The following is a 20370-nucleotide window of genomic DNA, read 5'->3' as shown; positions in this document are numbered from 1 at the left end:
AATGGTCATAATCTTATGTGACGCGGTTATCGGCTAACGCCGGACATGTTGGTTGTTTGTTGTCTTAGGTCGGCGAAGCCTTTGTCGCATGCCGACTGAAGTCGGCGAAACCTTTTTCGTGGGCCCACGCGTGTTTTTATCGCAACTGATATTTAATGTCGCAACATGCTCCCCCCTTGAGAGGGTACCGATCAATTACATGCGTGTTTTACTCGTTTACATTGACAATAATGTTTACAATATTATTTTTCAATTGGAAGTGGACATATGCACTTCACTGATCGCTTTAACTCTCCCGTTAACGTCTTGATAGTAACAGTGCGCACGACGCCGTCTGTACCGGGATGGATTTCTGTGACCGTGCCCAAAGCCCATTGCATGCACGGAAGGCCCTTCTCCTTGACAAGCACGATCATACCGATGTCGATTTTGTCTCCGTCTTTTATCCATTTGCGACGAATTTGCATCTCGTTGAGATATTCCAGGCTCCATCGAGACCAGAAATCTTGTCGTACTTTAGTTATATGTTCCCATGTAGAAAGACGATTGGCTGGGACAGACGTGAAATCCGACTCAGGCATGTTATTCATTGGTCTGCCGATCAAGCAGTGTGCGGGTGTTAATACTAAAGGATCGTTAGGGTCGGATGAAATAGATGATATCGGTCTGGAATTTAATATTCCTTCAACTTCTATGGTAAACGTGTTTAATTCTTCAAATGTAAATAGTAATTCTCCAATGACGCGTTTAAAATGATGTTTAAATAGTTTTACTGTGGATTCCCACAGACCGCCGTGATGAGGCGCAATCGGAGGGATGAAATGCCAAGTAATGCGGTGTTCGAGTGAAAATAAACTGATTCGATTTTTGTGTTCATCGGAATTGAAAAGAGCATATAGCTCCTTCAAATGATTATTTGCTCCTATAAAGTTCGTTCCGTTATCGGAATAAATGTGTGCCGGGATACCTCGCCTTGAAATGAAGCGTTTCAAGGCTGCGAGGAATCCGTCGCTAGTCAGATCGCTGACTACTTCTAAATGCACCGCCTTTATAGCCATACATATGAACACGCACACGTATATTTTAATTCGATTTCGGTTTTGATGTTTTTTCTCTTTAATAAAAAACGGCCCGTAAAAGTCTATTCCTGTGTTAGCAAAGGGAAATGTATTACGCACTCGGGCGTTAGGTAAATCGGCCATTTTATAATTGACCGTGTCGGCCTTAAATCGAAAGCAACGTATGCAAGATCGTATAATCTTGCACACTTGATTTCGTCCGTCAATTAACCAAAATTTCTGCCTCATTGTATATAAAGTTGTTTGAATACCTGCGTGATAATATTTTTCATGTATTTCTCTAATAATAAGATCCGTCAAAAAATGACGACTGGGAAGTAGAATAGGATGTTTTTGTGAGAAAGTTAAGTCTGAATTTTTGAGACGTCCGCCTACTCGAATTAAACCGTCGTTATCAATAAATGGATTTAGTGCGGCAGTGTTATTCTTTTTTATCGTTTGTTTGTCCGTGAGCTCTTTCAATTCTTGCGCAAAACAAGAAGCTTGAATGATTTTCATTATTCTTTTTTCGGTTTCGTCTATTTCTTTTATACATAATTGCCCTCGATAAGTATTATCTAGTCGAAAACGCATGCATAATGCTATAATTCGCAATAACTTTGAATATGATGAGTATTTTCGTAAAATAAGATATGCGTTAGGTTCTGTTATTAAACATGTATTTTTCCTAAGTTCTGGTATTTCGTTCAACTCGATAATATCGGTGGTCCATTCGCATTCTTTTTTTGTTAACCATGATGGTCTCGAAAGCCATGATCGATTGTTTAAAAAAGCGCTTGGCAATTGTCCCCTTGAAAGCGCGTCGGCTGGGTTATCCCTGGATGTAACGTATCGCCAAATTTGAGAATCGGTGAGATTTTGGATTTGAGCAACGCGATGTGACACGTATGGTTTTAAAAGATGAGGTGAAGTTTTTATCCAGTGCAAAACAATATTCGAATCGCTCCATAATATTACTTTGCTAAATGAGAGATTTATAGCCTCTCGTGTTTCATGATATAGTTTAGCTAATAGAAGCGCGCCGCATAATTCGAGACGAGGTATCGTCATGTTTTTCAATGGTGCAACTCGAGATTTAGCGCATAAAAGGCTACAAAGTATATTGTTATGTAAGTCGCTTGAACGAATGTAGATGCATGCGCCGTAACCTACGTTGCTCGCGTCACAAAAGCCATGAATTTGTACATCGATGTGTTTAGAAATTAATATTGAACGGTCGACAGATAATTCATTAATCAAATTTAATTGTGTTGTGAATTCGTTCCATTTAGTATGTATGTTCGCGGGAATTGATTCATCCCAATCGAGTTTGCATTGCCATAATTCTTGCATTAATTTTTTAGCATATAATATGACCGGCCCTAAGATACCCAAAGGATCGAAAATCTTCGCAATTTCGGAAAGAACGATCCGCTTCGTGATTCTTTCGGTATGATTAATCGGATGGACTGAATAAGATAATACATCGTTACGCGCGCGCCATGTAACGCCTAGTGTTTTCAATGGATTGTCTTTGTCAAGTGCGATATTTGCATTTACATTTTTAGATTCTAAATCGTTAATAATCTGTCTTTCATTTGAAGCCCATTGTCGAATGTTGAATCCGCCTCGTGAAAGTATTGTTATTATTTCGTTTTTTAATCTACGAGCTTCACTAATTGTGTTTGTACCCGTTAACAAATCGTCTACATATAAATGCGTTTTGAAAACTTTAGAGGCAATGGGATATTTTTTGCATTCGTCGTCTGCTAATTTATGAATTGTACGTATGGCGAGATACGGGGATGATGATACGCCGAAAGTGAGAGTTTTAAGCTGAAAGGTTTTAATTTGATCTCCTTGACGCCAAAGTATACGCTGATATATTTGATCGTTCTCATGTAGTAGTATCTGCCGATACATTTTCTCGATGTCCGCTGTAAGAACGTATTTATAGGTGCGGAATCTGAGTAAATGCACGAATAGATTGTCTTGTATCGTGGGTCCTACCAATAATATGTCATTTAATGATGTACCATTATTTGTTTTTGCTGACGCGTCGAATACTACGCGGACTTTGGTGGTGTTGCTTGCGGCTTTTATTACTGCGTGATGCGGCATGTAAAATCCGTTGTCGTGTGGGTCGTTTATCAGAGACATGTGATCTAGATCTATGTATTCTTGTATGATTTGTGAATAGGCTGTTTTCAATTCCGGGTCAGATTTGAGTTTTCGTTCGAGAGAATGTAATCGTTTGAGAGCGATAGAGCGCGATTCACCGAGCCGATTGTTTCCTTCGCGGAATGGCAGTTGGACTACATAACGTCCATTGTTGTTTCGAGTAACGTTTTTTATGAAATGTGTTTCACAATCAAGTTCGTCTGCGGATCTAGTTTTATCTGTTGTTATTTCCTCGATTGTCCAAAATTTAGTGATTTGTTGTTCTAAATTAGTCAACGAGCATATGTTGATTTTTTTATGAACCGATGACGCGCTTCCGCCTGCTACGACCCAACCAAGCCGTGTTTTTTGTAAATACAAATCATGGCCTTTATGAGATAGATTTATTTGACCTATTGAAAATAATGATAATGTTGCTCCAGCACCGATCAATAGATCGACCGAACGCGGTACGTGGAACTCTGGATCGGCTAATTTGATATTAGATGGTATTTTTGACGGAATCTCGCGGGAATATTTCGGACGGAACGAAATCTGATATTGTTGGAATCGATAGAGCTGTTAAATTTTTACTGAATTTATTGTGCAATGATTGAATGGTAATTTGAACAACACCTTTTGATATTGTATTCATAGAATTAATTGTGCCGATCGGTAAGGCGCATGAAGTAACACAAAGTCCTAATTCTCTCACTAATCGTTCAGAAATAAAGTTAGCTGTAGCGCATGTGTCTAATAATGCTCGACATTTTACTAAATGGCATTCGCGATTCCGTACAAATACCGTGGCGGTCGTCATTAATTGAGGTATAAACGCGGGTGAGATCGTAGCGAGACAGATTGTATTATCGTTCGATAACTCTGCTAGTCTGGTGGATTTTTCAGTTTTCTTTTCAGTAGCGTCGGTTTTTGTTGTTGTGACTGTATGTCTATCAAGATGTAAGAGAGTGTTATGCCGTCTTTGACATATGGTACAAGTAGTGTAAACACAGGGAACGCCTCTATGGGAACGCATACAGTTGAAACAGAGCTTCGCGTTTTTTATGACCTCGATGCGTTCGGGTACACTCATTTTTTTGAATTTATCGTACTTAAATAACTGATGTTGATTAACCTTGCAAACTACGCAATTGTTAGCCGCGTTAACTATAAATGTTTTATTAGACGTTCGCCTCCTTTTTGCCAAAGGCAATTCCTTGTTATCTTCCCGTTTGAAAGTTTCTGTTCGACTACGTTTCGAAACTCGAATTGCGGTTTTATATAGATATTCGTACAACTCGTCGACTTTTGGAAATTCGTCTCGGCTAAGCGACTCTTCCCATTTTTCTGCGGTGTTCCTTGGTAATTTACTCTCTAATAAGTTTACGAGTATTTCAGATCCGACGTTAATTCCTAACGCAGCCAGCGACGCGACGTGTTGCTGTGCATCGTCGGCGAGTCTTGACAGACCGTCTGTCGTTTCCCTTTCTAAAGTAGGTAGATTTAATAGTGACGATAAATGTCGTGAAATTAAGATTCGTTTGACTTCATATGCACGTTTCAAAAGTTCCCACGCCTTGGCGTAATTCGAGCCTATAATTGATAGAATTTTTATTTTATTAGCGGCTTCGCCCGTTAATGCTGATTGTAAATATTGCAGTTTTTCTATATCAGATAAATCTGTGCGGATATCTATCATTGCGAGAAAGGTATTTTTGAATGATAGCCAGTTCTCGTATCGACCATCGAAATTAGGTAAAGAAGCTTCTGGTAATTTTATTCGCGGTCTCGTTACGACGATGGCATTCGCGTTGTTATGTTGAATTGTGTCATTAGATGAACCAGCGATCGCGTTGGATGGACCGGCGATCGCGTTAGATGTACCAGCGACCGCGTTAGATGTATTAGAACTTGTTAGTTCTTCGATTTTGCCAGCGAGCGAATAGTATTTTTCTTGTATGTGCGCGAATTCATCAGTATGGCTATCACTCGGATCTAGTAATATAAGTTCGTCATTGTATTCTTCGTAAGCGTGATAAAGTTCAGTAACACGTATCATGCGTAATTTTAGCGCGGATTTATCATATCGACCCTTTTGTAATAACTTCGATAAATTAGTTATTTGTGCCTTTAAAGATGTTCGTTTCTGTATCAAAAGTTTTGCTTTATCGTCCATTGTATGCCCCCCTTTTTTTTTAAATGATAAGGGATGAAAGAAATCGCTTGATCGACAACCAAATAAATACGTTGAATGTACTTGCCGTTAGCCTTTATATTTCGTCGTATAGTCTGTCCTTCAGCTTCGCTTTCTGTTGTCGTTCGTTCAGTGGTCGAGGAAACTGCTGCTCGTCAGCTTCCCGATCGTCCAATGGTCGAGGAACTGTTGTTCGTCAATCTCCCGATCGTCCAGTGGTCGAGGAAACTGCTGCTTGTCAGTCTCCCGATCGTCCAATGGTCGAGGAAACTGCTGCTTGTCAGTCTCCCGATCGTCCAATGGTCGAGGAAACTGTTGTTCGTCAATCTCCCGATCGTCCAGTGGTCGAGGAAACTGCTGCTTGTCAGTCTCCCGATCGTCCAATGGTCGAGGAAACTGTTGGTCGTCAGTGGTCGAAGAAACTGCTGCTTGTCAGTCTCTCTACCTCACAGGAAGCACCATGTCGTGTCGTGATTTTTATACAAAGAATTTCACTCAATGTATTAATTTCGTATCTATGTTTATTTGTGATTATGTTATATTTCGTACAAATAATACTGTAGGTTTCAGAGGATTCGGCCTCGTATGTATCTCGGCTTGTTATAAAGTCGCGCTATTATATAAATCTGAGCTTCGTGAATTAATCTCGCTGCTTATATAGCATCTTGCGGTGGTAGAAGGGAACCAATCAAAAGAAATACATTTTAAGTAACCAATCTAAATGGTCATAATCTTATGTGACGCGGTTATCGGCTAACGCCGGACATGTTGGTTGTTTGTTGTCTTAGGTCGGCGAAGCCTTTGTCGCATGCCGACTGAAGTCGGCGAAACCTTTTTCGTGGGCCCACGCGTGTTTTTATCGCAACTGATATTTAATGTCGCAACAATAACAATACGTATTAAAATTTGTAATGTAGAAGAGGATTTTCAGTTTTTCATAGTTAAGGAAGGCATTGATTGTGAATTTCTATTAGGATTAGACTCAATAAAAAAATTCAAACTCTGCCAGGATGAAAATTTAACCATATCACAGAAACAAATAAAAGGAAAAAAAAAATTTTTAGATAAGCAAAATAACACTAATGAAATAAGTACTAATAAAATAGAGAATATTATAAAAAATAACGAGATAATCTTCGCCAAATCAAAGTTTGATATAGGATCAGTAAAGGATTATGAAGCCACAGTGAAACTGACAGAAAATAAATATGTTTCAAAGAAACCCTATAGATGCTCGTTTCAAGATAAATTAGAAATCGAGAAACAAGTAGAAGATTTAATAAATACAGGTCTAATAGAGGAGTCAAGCAGTCCTTATGCAGCTCCCGTAACCATGGTTCTCAAAAAAGAAGAAGGAAAAAGATCACGCTTGTGTATTGATTTTAAAGAGCTCAACAAAATAGTAGTGCCAGAAAGTCAGCCCTTTCCAAGGATAGATGATCTTACCATACGCGCCAGAAATTGTAAGTTTTTCTCAAAATTGGATGTGAATTCGGCGTTCTGGTCGATTCCGGTGCGTGCAAAGGATAGATATAAGTTGGCTTTCGTGACACATCACGGACACTGGCAGTGGAGATGTTTACCCTTTGGGTTGAGATCTGCTCCTGCTATTTTTCAAAGAGTTTTAGCAGGAATGATAAGAAAAAACAAGTTAGATGTTTTCACAGTAAATTATATAGACGATATATTGGTGTTCTCTAAGACTTACGAAGAGCATGTATATCATGTAGAGCAAGTGCTGCAAGCACTACATAAAAAAATGTTTTTTTTACACCAATTGATTCCTCTCATTATTTTGTGCATAAAAGTGTTGAAGTAAGATAATTGAAAAATGAATATTTAACGAGATATTTTATAGTTTATGTAAAATTATGTCAAATTAAAGTATAAAATATCTTGTAAACCATTCAATTTTTGGCCATCCTAGTTTTATAACTTTTTACGACAAATATTATGAGAAATCGATTTATATAAAAAAATTAAAGTGGTTCCATTTAAAAAAATAAAAATGACCTTCAAATCTCAGAAGCGCTTCCATCCAAGGTCAAACAAATATCCCTATATTTTTTCCCTCTCCAAATCCTACAACTTTTATTTAAAAAATTTTATTATTTAACTCGGTGTTTCTGAGATATTTGAGTGGATTGTTTAAAATGGGACACCTTGTATTTCTCATTACTCTTGATAGCATTGCAGGCATAATAAATACAAAATATAGTTTGTATTTATAAAAAATTATAAAGTAAGTAATTTTCCCAACTCGCCAATATACGCGCAACGCGCAAAAGTACAAGTACAGTGAGTATACAAAGTACAGTAAGTATATAGATACAAAAATACAGTGTCAACTACTGTAAATTATTTTTTAATTATTTTTAACCTGTAAATAACAGGTGTAAAAAAAAGTGGTACAATAGGGCTCCAGGCGACGATCCACTTAAAAAAAAATCGAACGCGCCATAAGTGGAACCTCAAAGGTGGTGCGGAAGACCACTACTTATTAATAGTATTAATAAAATTACCAATCTACATCTATTTGACTGCAGTTTTAATATGCTACTGTGTTCCTCCACTAATCTCCACAGTACATGTATATGTAGTTACTGCAGTAACTCTTGCTAATATGCAGTAGTTTAAAATAAATAATTAAAAGCTTTGCAGGCGTGTAATCTTTTATGTTGATAAATGTAAAATAACAAGCATGGCTAAACGAGTAAGGCGAATGGCAAGAATATTAAAAATCTCGTGTTTGAAAACTGTGATTTTGTAACTTTTTTTCCTTTTTCGATATTTATTTTAAGTAAATTATTAGATAATGTTTTTGGCTAAAAAAAATTATTTTATCTTTATTAAAAATATTCGCATATGTTAAATTAGCACTTTGTTGCAACATTGTAAAATAACTTCATTTTTCTATTAACAATAGCAGATCTGTATTATTTCTAAAATTGTTAGTTTAATATATGCGAATATTAATAATAAATAGAAAATATTATTTTTTTGGGCAAAAAAATATTATCTAATAATTTACTATGTTAGAAACAAATGTGGAAAAAAGAAAAAAAAGTTGCACGAAGCAGGTTTCGAACAGGTGATCTCTAATATTCTAGCCACTCGCCTCAGAATTTCTTTTCTGAATCAGAAACGCTTGCTTTTAACATGCAAGTAGCATGCATTTATCGTCTGTTGTGTCGGCTCGGTGGAAGGGAGCGTTCGCTCTCTTCCATTGGTTGAACGGCCGAGCTCACACGGATACGTGACGTAGCGCTTTTGTAAGGTTGTGTGAGGCAGCGGAGCCGGGACCGCTGTGGGAAATATCGCATCACTGAGCCGCGACAAGGCCAAGCTTGATAACCTACAAGCTTACATCCCCCCCTTTTTAAGACCGGGGGTACACTCCTTCGGATTGAGGAACAAGCTTACTAGCATGGAAAATATTTGACTCCTTTTTTCTAAATCTACTATCTAACAAAAACATTACATTAGAAATTTTCTCTTTAATTTTAAACGGACCTGCTCTAATTGGATCTATTTTATTTTTGTTCAATTTATTAACGCTTTGTACATAAACTAAATTTCCTACTTTATAATCTATCTGTTTTACGTTCTTATCGTAATATTCCTTATTCCGATTGTGAATTTCTTTTGAATTTTTAAAAGCTATTTTCCTATTGTTTGCCAAATTTGTCAAATTATTATCGTTTACCTCATCGGGTAAAAATGAATGGTTTAGTCCTGTCAGTAAATAATTAGGGGTGAATCCGGTCGAACTGTGGATTGTGTTGTTGTAATCTTTTATACATTCCTCTGCTATCTGGGGCCATGATTTATCTTTATTCTCATGGATTTTACATCGTATTCTGTTTACCAAGGTCTGATTTGTCCTTTCGTTTAGTCCATTGGAAAACGAACAATCCACTGCTGTAAAAACCAGTGCTACTTTCTGTTTATTTAAGTATTGCTTAAACTGCGCCGAATTTATACCAGGATATTGATCTGATAAAACCAATTTAATACCTCCATCTTTTTCTACTTTCTTAATTAGATTTATGAAGTCTCTTGCCACTTGAGTCTTTGAAGTTATTAAGTACGCAAATCTTGTAAAATGATCCACCGCCAAATGTAAGTATTTTTTTGTACTTTTATTGCCTTTGAAACCTCCTATTGTGTCAATAGACACTATTTCGAGGGGTTCCTTTGCTGGACCGAGTTGAGACAGAGGTGCTTTAAAGCAACCTATTCTTGATTTATTTTTAATGCAAGTTTCGCACGATCTGCAGGTCAATCTTATATGTTTATATATATTTTTAAAATAAAATTTTTGGCCGAAAGTTAGAATTAACTGTTTTGTGCCTATATGTCCCTGGTGTACATGTACGTCGGTGATAAGAGACTTTCCAAATTCTTCAGTGGTCCATATTTTCTCTTTGTTATTTAAAGTTTTGTAAATTATATCATCTTTAATAATGCATTTATCATCGATTTTTAACAATTTCTGGTTTTCTTTGATATCATTCAATCTCAATAAATTTGAGATTTTGATCACAGAATCGTTATCTGTGTCTTCGTGTGATACCAAAACCGGATTTCTCGACAAACAATCAGCTTCTATATTGTCTTTCCCTGGATTATATACAATTTCATAATCAAACTGCGAAATATAATTCAAAATCTGCACTAGTTCCATATTATTACTTTTTTTTATATTGAGATTTTCCAGTGGTCTGTGGTCCGTAAATACAAAGAACTTTTTTCCCAACAGTTGAAATTGCCAATATAAAATGGCTTCTTTTATTGCTAGGCATTCTATAAAAATGGCTTTCTTCTTTTTCTGAGCGTCTGTCAACTTTCTGGAAAAGAAAAACACCGGCTTCAGGGAATTATCTTCCTGTGGCTGCTTTAATATTGCTCCAACTCCTTCAATGCTTGCATCAGTGAAAATAAATATTGGGGCCTCTGGATCAAAAATTGCCAAAGCGGGAGCTGTACACAAATATTCTTTTGTCGAATTAAAACTATTCCTACACTCTTCGGTCCAATCGAAGGGTACTTTCTTTCTTAACAGATTTCTCAGAGGATCCAGTAAGATGACATGATTTGGTATAAACTCCAGATAAAAATTAATCTTTCCTAAAAATTGTCTGACTTGTGTTTTTGTTTTGGGTGTGGGAAACTTCTTAATGGCCACTAAATTATCATTTATTGGTTTAATCATATTGCTTCCAATTTCGTGTCCCAAATATGTTATCTTTTCTTGGGCGAACTTACATTTATTTTTATTCAATTTAAAACCTTGTTTATGTAGTGCTTGCAGCACTTGCTCTACATGATATACATGCTCTTCGTAAGTCTTAGAGAACACCAATATATCGTCTATATAATTTACTGTGAAAACATCTAACTTGTTTTTTCTTATCACTCCTGCTAAAACTCTTTGAAAAATAGCAGGAGCAGATCTCAACCCAAAGGGTAAACATCTCCACTGCCAGTGTCCGTGATGTGTCACGAAAGCCAACTTATATCTATCCTTTGCACGCACCGGAATCGACCAGAACGCCGAATTCACATCCAATTTTGAGAAAAACTTACAATTTCTGGCGCGTATGGTAAGATCATCTATCCTTGGAAAGGGCTGACTTTCTGGCACTACTATTTTGTTGAGCTCTTTAAAATCAATACACAAGCGTGATCTTTTTCCTTCTTCTTTTTTGAGAACCATGGTTACGGGAGCTGCATAAGGACTGCTTGACTCCTCTATTAGACCTGTATTTAATAAATCTTCTACTTGTTTCTCGATTTCTAATTTATCTTGAAACGAGCATCTATAGGGTTTCTTTGAAACATATTTATTTTCTGTCAGTTTCACTGTGGCTTTATAATCCTTTACTGATCCTATATCAAACTTTGATTTGGCGAAGATTATCTCGTTATTTTTTATAATATTCTCTATTTTATTAGTACTTATTTCATTAGTGTTATTTTGCTTATCTAAAAATTTTTTTTTTCCTTTTATTTGTTTCTGTGATATGGTTAAATTTTCATCCTGGCAGAGTTTGAATTTTTTTATTGAGTCTAATCCTAATAGAAATTCACAATCAATGTCTTCCTTAACTATGAAAAACTGAAAATCCTCTTCTACATTACAAATTTTAATACGTATTGTTATAATCCCTTCCGTTTTCGCCGTTCCCGCTACACCTTTAATGGTATCTCTTCCACTTATTATTTGTTTGGTATTTCTTTTATCGTTCAAAAATGTACTACTAACTAGAGAGACATTGGATCCGGAGTCATAAAGACCAATTGCTGGGCAACCATTTGCAAAAATCTTAATTTTAATAAGTGGGAGGACTATTCGTTTTTTGTCTCCTCATGGCTTGCTACTACTTCTTGTATTTTATTATTATTTGTAACCTTGATATTTTCGTTTTTTAAGTTTTTAGTTTGTCTCTCTTTATTACGGCATGCGCTTTCTAAATGAAATCTATTTTTGAAACCTAACCTATTACAAATGCTACATGGTCTTTTTTCGTTTAGAATTCTCTTGTTTACATTATCATTTTTCGATTCATTAATCTTTCCAAATTGTTTCAATTTTGCCATTAAGTTTTCTATATTTATAATAGATTTTCTATCTATCTTATTTTGGATAAAATTTGGTAAGCTAATAACAATCATGTTGATTTGTGTGTTTATAGACAAGCTATCATCCGCTTCTAACAATAATCTTCTTTTCTTTAACGCATATTCTAATAGCGAGCCATTATAGAACTTAAAGTTATACGCATACGTTATATCTGTCCAAGACTGTGCAGAGAAGGTATCAATAAAGGCGTTATTGCCTCCCAATTTAGCACAGAGTTCTGCATGACAAATACATTATACCAATCTAGTGCAGATTTCTCTAAAAACAATCTTAATACTTCAGCGTATTTGTTTTGGGCAATCCCCACTCTGTCACACTCCTGCACAAATAAATTAATCCAGACCGTCGCATTTATACTTTCACCGTTGAATTTTTCAATCACTATGTCCTTTATCAGGGAGCTTGTTTTTCTTTCAAATGTTCCTGCTGATTCACTGTTTACATTCGACTCTTGCTCTGTGGTAATCTCTTTCAAATATTCGTCGTGCAACACAACATTGCCTTCTGTGTCCCGATAAATATTCTCAAGTTCCTTAGATAGTGTCAGCACAACATTGCGAAATTTATTGCGTACCTTTAAACTTTTAACGACATTTTTCACAATTGGATTTTCAAAAAGCTGTTTATGTTGAGCACTAGTTTGCTTATCTGCTGGAAACAAAAAACTTTTCTCTTGGCCAAGCAGCTGAATTCTTTTAACTTTTACTACAGAACTTTTCGCATCTGCACCAGCCTCCGAGACAAAATAAAACTTTGCTTTATTCTCCATTGTATTGATTAATATGTGTATGTAACAAGACTCCGAGCTGAGAGTATTGATGATATCGTACGGAGACAGATAAAGGTTTGCCATCGGCAATTGTATTGATTCAGGTTAGTTTTGGTTCACTCGCTCACTGTAATGTTTCTGGTCTTTGTTAATGTGTACATATTATTACTATTACAGTTGTTTACTGCATCATGCGTGTCGATTCTTAAACCGAACCCTCGCTCCATTGGAGTTCCATAAATTGAGTGCCCTACAAATCAATACAATTGCCGATGGCAAACCTTTATCTGTCTCCGTACGATATCATCGATACTCTCAGCTCGGAGTCTTGTTACATACTGCCTCTCACGCGCGAGTCGACAAGCCGCGACAAGGCCAAGCTTGATAACCTACAAGCTTACATATATATATTTAATTATTAATGAAAATAAACATTATTTATATAGCGAAGAAAATGTTACGATTTCCTGAGAGATGCCTAAACAACCCAGCCTATTTCTAATATAAAACGTTCCTGAGTCAGAGCTATCGGCGGCTCAAGATCTATAGAGAGAAGGTTACCTCAGTAAAACCGGTTGAGGGACGATGAAGTAAGGGGGGAGCTAGAAACCGCTTGATGGCGAGGGGCGATGAAGGAAGGAGAGAGCATGATGATCTCATTGACAAACAGTAGCTGTCTGAGATAGCTTCTGTTTGCCGATGAGATCATCATTGCCCCTCTTGCCGCTCGCTCCTCTCTGCATTTGCCTTTCTTGCCGCTCGCTCCTCTCTGCATTTGCCCCTCTTGCCGCTCGTCCCTCTTTGCGCATGAGGTAACCTTCTCTCTATAGATCTTGTGTTTGTGCGGGGTCCTTTTATAGAAATTTTTTAATTATAATTAAAAATTATTTGAATTAATTTTGAAAAAATAGAATTCCTCACAATGTTTTTAGTTCGTGCTTTACGAAACAAATAATTATTGCTAGCCAATCAAAATCTTTGTTGTTGCGATAAATGCAGACATCTCTCGGCAATGCTGCTTTATGTTTTTTTCACAATTTTTATTCATTTCCACTCTTTTAAGGTTCACAGTAGTCATATATGTATTCATTTGTCATCTATGACTTAGTTTACACCGATTGTTTAGTACGCGTGCCAAATACTAAGGCTTAGTTTACACCGATTGTTTAGTACGCGTACCAAGTATTAAATCTGCTTCTTTGATTGGTGTAGATTTCACACTAAACAATTATACCTATCGAAGAAGCAGATTCAGTACTTGGTACGCGTACTAAACAATCGAAGTAAACTAAGCCTAAATCTGCTTCTCCGATAGGTATAAATCGTTTAGTGTAAAATCTACATCAATCAAAAAAGCTGATTTAGTACTTGGTACGAGTACTAAACAATCGGTAAATATTCACACAAGATCCCCTTTTAATAAAATTAAGAATAAATTACATTGTCTTGTTGGCATTTGATTTTATTGATGTAAAATATTGTGATTTATCCATAGCCGCTGTGGATAATATTTGTATTATAAAATTGAATAGACAAGTATTTCTTGCAAAATAGGGTTGTGTAAGATTTAGGATGATCGATAGTTTCGGTAATAGAAAATAAAAGATCTTATTGAAAAACACTAAAGATATATTTAACAAACAAATTAGTTCACACGAGTTTTTGTTAAAAGGTACGCTCACTTTTTTAATCAAATAATGCACGCTCGCATTGAATGTCACTAGATGCACGCTTGCACCGTTCACTTATAAATTGTTCCGTTTTTTATAAATTTGCGAATTCTCCGAACCGAATGCACACTTGTGCGGTCGAAAGGACTCTCTTTTTCCGTGTTCGTCTCTCTTCGCTTGCTCAATTCAAACTGACTCCGAATTAACCGCTTCTTATTTATTTTGCTTTCTTTTATACTCTAGATGGCCTTTTATGTTTTCGATGTACAGGTGGCCTACCGACTAGCTTACCATATATGTATTTATATATCTCTATTACCTATACTCTTACAATTAAAGTCGGTTGATTGACGTTATTACCATTTTTTAAAAGCATTAATTTTTTAATATCTTTAATACGATTGTTACGATGACGAATATGTGGTTCAGATTTGTAATAATAACTACATTTTTTCTTTACATTTTCTTTCTCCTCATTTAATTTTTGATCATTGATTTGATTATTATTATTATTATCGACAATTTCTTCAAAGTTAGGAGATTCTAAGAAATTTCGACAGTCTTTCTGATTTTCTATACTCGATAATATTGATCCTGATCGAAAGTCTCAATGGGAACGAAGCTAAAAATTAATAGTTTTTCGTCTAGAAATATTTTAAAAGTCTTTAACTTTTAACTGTTGCTATGCTGTGATGACATAGCCGGGATATAATGCCGGCTAATGTGTATGCTGTGTGTGTGTGTGTGTGTGTGTGTGAGTGAGTGTGTGCGTATGTGTGTGTAGGTATATGCTGTGTGGTTGTGTATACACACGCACGTACACACCCGCCACCCACTCGCATACACACCTATACGGCACATGCAGCACACACACGTACGCACACACACGCATATGCGCACACAGGCGCGCATACGCAAACACAGGCATGCGCACTCACTCCGTACTCCGTACCTGCCATATTCAAATAAAAATTATTTATCTTGCGTTTTAAACAAAAACAAATGTTGGAATTATAAATTTAATCGATTATTAATAATGTACAAACGACGTACAAACGATTAAGCACGATAAATTCATAAATGATAGTTTACGTTACGTAATTGCGACATAGGGGGGCTAACTATCATTGACACAGTTACGAAAACTTTGTAATTTTTTTTTAAATTAACGAAAAATGTACAAACGATAAAAATCATAGTACATTCATGTACAAACGATGTACAATCCGAATATATAAATGTTTTTACGATTTGCGTTAGGGGGGAGAGGGGGCAACTATATAGACCTTAAGGCGATGCTAGAGTGGTCTGTTTTACCAATTTTTTAAAAACACACTATACTTTTTTCTTGGCTGTGTAGAATGAAAAATCCTTTTCTGTAATATATATGCTTATTTAGTGCGGACAGTCGATTTGAAAGGATTTTTCATTCCACGCAGCCAAAAAAAAGAATTTTACGAAAAATTGAAGGTAAGACAGATCGATACCTGTTTTATCTTCAATTTTTCGTAAAATTCTTTAGATTCTCTCTATGGCTTAGTTTATACCGATTGTTTAGTACGCGTATCAAATACTAAATCTGCTTCTCCGATAGGTATACGAGGTGTGATCAAAAAGTAAGGTGACTTTTCATTTTTATAAAAAAATATTCATTTATTCATTCAAAATTATGTTATCCTTTTCAAAATAATCCCTCTCTGATACAATGCACTTGTGCCAGCGCTGTTTCCAGTCGTCAAAACATTTCTGAAATGCACTTTTGGGTATTACCTTGAGCTCCTCCAGCGATGCAGCCTTAATCTCCTCAATCGTCGCAAATCTTCGTCCTTTCATAGGCCTTTTCAATTTTGGGAAGAGGAAAAAGTCGCAGGGGGCCAAGTCTGGTGAATACGGTGGCTGAGGCATGATGATAGTATTGTTTTTGGCCAAAAAACTACTCACTAGTAACGTGTGCGCAGGTGCATTATCATGGTGCAGAATCCATGAATTTTTTTTCCACACTTCCGGACGTTTTTTTCTTATTGATTCACGCAAACGCCGCATAACCTCAAGGTAATACTTTTTGTTTACCGTACGACCTTGTGGTAGGAATTCTTGATGCACAACGCCATGGTAATCAAAGAAAACTGTGAGCAAAACCTTCACATTCGAACGAACTTGGCGTGCCTTTTTCGGTCTTGGCTCTCCTGGTCTCTTCCACTGGGATGATTGGGCTTTGGTTTCGACGTCATAACCATATACCCATGTTTCGTCACCAGTTATAACCCTTTTGAGCAGATCAGGATCATCATTGACGTCGTTCAACATGTCTTGGGCGATGTTCATGCGACGCTGCTTCTGATCAAAATTAAGCAGTTTTGGAACGAATTTCGCTGACACACGTGTCATACCCAAAACATCCGTTAAAATTGATTGGCATGAGCCAAACGATATGTTAAGATTGTAACAGCACGCGCTGTTACTAAAGCGTCACGCGGGCTCCACGTGAGCACCCCCATTTAGGGCCGCATTCCGATCCCCCAACTCGAGGGTAAAAGCTCGAGAAGGGGTAGCTGCTGGGTAGGGTAGGACCCCAAGTGGGGGTAGCGCGACCGGTATAAAAGCCGGCTCGCGGAACAGATCGAGACCCATTCCCCGAGTACGACTCGGACAAGCCTCAGGGCGCACCCTGAAGCTCCGGTCGTACTCGCTCCCATCCCGATAGTCGTTGTAGGGGCAGGGCGTTCTCTGCCTCGGCCGGGTGTCTCGGCGTTCGACTTCCTGTACCTCGTCGTTCTAGGGGCAGGGCGTTCTCTGCCTCGGCCGGGTGTCTCGGCGTTCGACTTCCTGTACCTCGTCGTTCTAGGGGCAGGGCGTTCTCTGCCTCGGCCGGGTGTCTCGGCGTTCGACTTCCTGTACCTCGTCGTTCTAGGGGCAGGGCGTTCTCTGCCTCGGCCGGGTGTCTCGGCGTTCGACTTCCGACTCTCCGTCGTTCTAGGGGCAGGGCGTTCTCTGCCTCGGCCGGGTGTCTCGGCGTTCGACTTCCGACTCTCCGTCGTTCTAGGGGCAGGGCGTTCTCTGCCTCGGCCGGGTGTCTCGGCGTTTGACTTCCGACTCTCCGTCGTTTTAGGGGCAGGGCGTTCTCTGCCTCGGCCGGGTGTCTCGGCGTTCGACTTCCTGTACCTCGTCGTTCTAGGGGCAGGGCGTTCTCTGCCTCGGCCGGGTGTCTCGGCGTTCGACTTCCGACTCTCCGTCGTTCTAGGGGCAGGGCGTTCTCTGCCTCGGCCGGGTGTCTCGGCGTTCGACTTCCGACTCTCCGTCGTTCTAGGGGCAGGGCGTTCTCTGCCTCGGCCGGGTGTCTCGGCGTTTGACTTCCGACTCTCCGTCGTTCTAGGGGCAGGGCGTTCTCTGCCTCGGCCGGGTGTCTCGGCGTTCGACTTCCGACTCTCCGTCGTTCTAGGGGCAGGGTGTTCTCTGCCTCGGTCGGGTGTTCCCGGCGTTCGACTCCCGATACCCCCTTGCACGAGAGAAGTCTCTCATTGTCTTAGGACACAGCGTACCGGCAACCGTCGTCGACTCAGCAAGGCTCGGATATACGCGGTATCACTTATTTTTTATTACTTTGCTCCGTACCGTACAAAACCGACCGATTAAATAATTTAGTTTGTTTAGATCTACACCGTTTATTCTCCGTTCACAATTAGAATTATACACATGTACTGTCGAAACATTACCTCATCTAACCGATAAGGAATTATATTATTTACTGCCGACATTTATAACCGTTGAGATATTAGTCCGAAACCAAAATACTCATGTACTCGTTGTTACTATTTTTCTTTTATATTATTGATCCAAGTACTCTCATAAAATAAATATTTATTTTCTTTAAGTCATTTCTGTTAATTTGGAATCTCCCGATAAACCACACGAACGAATTCTGGCAAACCGACGAGTTACTCCGCGTCGTAAGAATCCGCTTCGATAAACTACACACCGTCGTAATTCCGCATCGAAAATCCGCATACCGTCGAAAATTCCGCATTATTACGCACCGCCCGTGAGGCGTAAAAATACGCACCGTTACATGGCGCCCGAACAGGGACCGGTTTAAGTTTTAAACGAGACTCCAAATTTAAAGACAAATGAGTACATGGGTAAATTATTTACTTAAAGAACAAGTTGTTGAAATATTAGAAACCCATAACATTGATAGTACCGGGACCTTAGATAATTTAAGAAAAAGACTTCGGTTATTTATTTCGCGAAGGCCTGATCTATTTCAAACCACCGCGGGTAACCTGGACAATATGCCAAAGAGCAATTATTCGGCAAAAACCGACGACGAACCAGTGGAGGAACTGGTTGTCCCACCGGCATTAAGCATAATAGAGCGAGCAAAGCTCCTAAACCAAATGAGGAAATGGGGCCTCCATTTTGATGGCAAAGATCCATTTTCCTTCTTGGAACGGGTAGAGGAGCTCGGCCAGGAATATGGCTTCACAAACAAGCAGCTACTCCTCGGCCTACCGAAAGCATTAAAAGGCAATGCCTTATTATGGTTCAGAAACCATAGGGCCTCGTGGAACACATGGAACGACTTTCGCCAGGACTTTAAAGCATTCTACCTACCACCAGGATACCCGCGACAGCTCAGACGAGAGATTCAAGGCAGGCAGCAGCAACCAAGCGAGCCATTTGACGCTTTCGCAATAGCATTGCAAACGCTGATGCGACGAGCCGGAGGGTACTCGGAGCAAGAAAAACTAGAACAGATCTATGAAAACATGAATCCGGATCTCCAGCTATATATTCCACTAGAGAATATACACACGCTGAGCGAATTACACGCAAAGGTCGCGAATCTGGAAAAGATTCAACAACGCCAAAAAGAGCGGCGACCAAGGTTCCCCGAGAGGAACAACCGAAATCCAGTCGCCACAGCTACATACAACAAAGATGAATGCTGCTGGCGGTGTAAGCAGCGAGGGCATACCCGCTGGAACTGCAAGCACACACCAAAGAAATTTTGCTCCCAATGCGGGAAAGATGGAGTAATGACTAAAGATTGTCACCCTCCAAAGGGAAACGAAACGCGGGTCGGGGGAAGAGCGACGTACGCCCGGCCCGAATCGAAATAAAATACACTCCGAGACCGCACGTCCTTCTGAAGATCGAAGGAAAAACCGTTTGGGCTTTGCTTGACTCCGGATCTGAAGCCTCACTGCTCAATAGCGAGACCGCTCAACTTATAAAAAGCAAACCGACCGAGACGAGTGAAATAATTCACTTAGCGGATGGTTCAGAAGTGACCATCAATCAGACTGTCCAACTGTCACTAACAATACCAGGAAAGACAGTTCGTCATGAATTTGCGATATTACCATCGCTAAGTACGCCCATTCTTATTGGGACAGATCTTTGGACTAAATTACAGATTAATCTACCGTCCCCTCCGGCTCAACCACAAGATAAACATTCGTCTATTGGCTTCGTTACTGCCGCTCCGGTTCCTGACACAGTAAAAGAACCATACAGGCTAAAAGAATTTCTGAGTAAAGAATTACCGAAATTCGAAAGGATTAAGGGCCCCACAGATCTAATCGAACATATGATTCGACTAAAGCCAGGGCCTCCAATAAAGCAGCGATATCGACCACAAAATCCGGCCATGCAGAAAATTATTGACGACGAAGTCCAGAAAATGGAAAACGAAGGCGTTATTGAGGCATCAACCAGTGCCTGGAGTTCTCCGGTAGTCATAGTCAGGAAAAAAGACGGAACTCACCGATTCTGTATAGATTACAGAAAATTAAATGATGTTTCAGAAAAAGACGCCTATCCATTGCCGCATATAACTGCTACCCTCGAGAAATTAAGAGGAGCCCGCTATC

General features: G+C 38.8%; 1 protein-coding gene across 1 annotated transcript; it reads right to left on the bottom strand.

Annotated features, from left to right (window-relative positions):
• Positions 1-242: 242 nt before the first annotated feature.
• On the bottom strand, positions 243-1058 carry LOC137000026 (uncharacterized). Its single transcript, XM_067355524.1, has one exon. The coding sequence runs from the start codon at positions 1056-1058 to the stop codon at positions 243-245; it is 816 nt and encodes a 271-aa protein (XP_067211625.1).
• Between the last annotated feature and the right edge of the window lie 19312 nt (positions 1059-20370).

This window comes from Linepithema humile, chromosome 5 (assembly GCF_040581485.1).
Source record: "Linepithema humile isolate Giens D197 chromosome 5, Lhum_UNIL_v1.0, whole genome shotgun sequence".
Lineage (NCBI taxonomy): Eukaryota > Metazoa > Arthropoda > Insecta > Hymenoptera > Formicidae > Linepithema > Linepithema humile.
The sequence above is the reverse complement of the archived record's forward strand: the minus strand, read 5'-3'. Positions and strand labels throughout refer to the sequence as shown.

Excerpts from the sequence above, each read along its gene's own strand:
- LOC137000026 (XM_067355524.1), bottom strand. The coding sequence starts at position 1,058 with ATGGCTATAAAGGCGGTGCATTTAGAAGTAGTCAGCGATCTGACTAGC.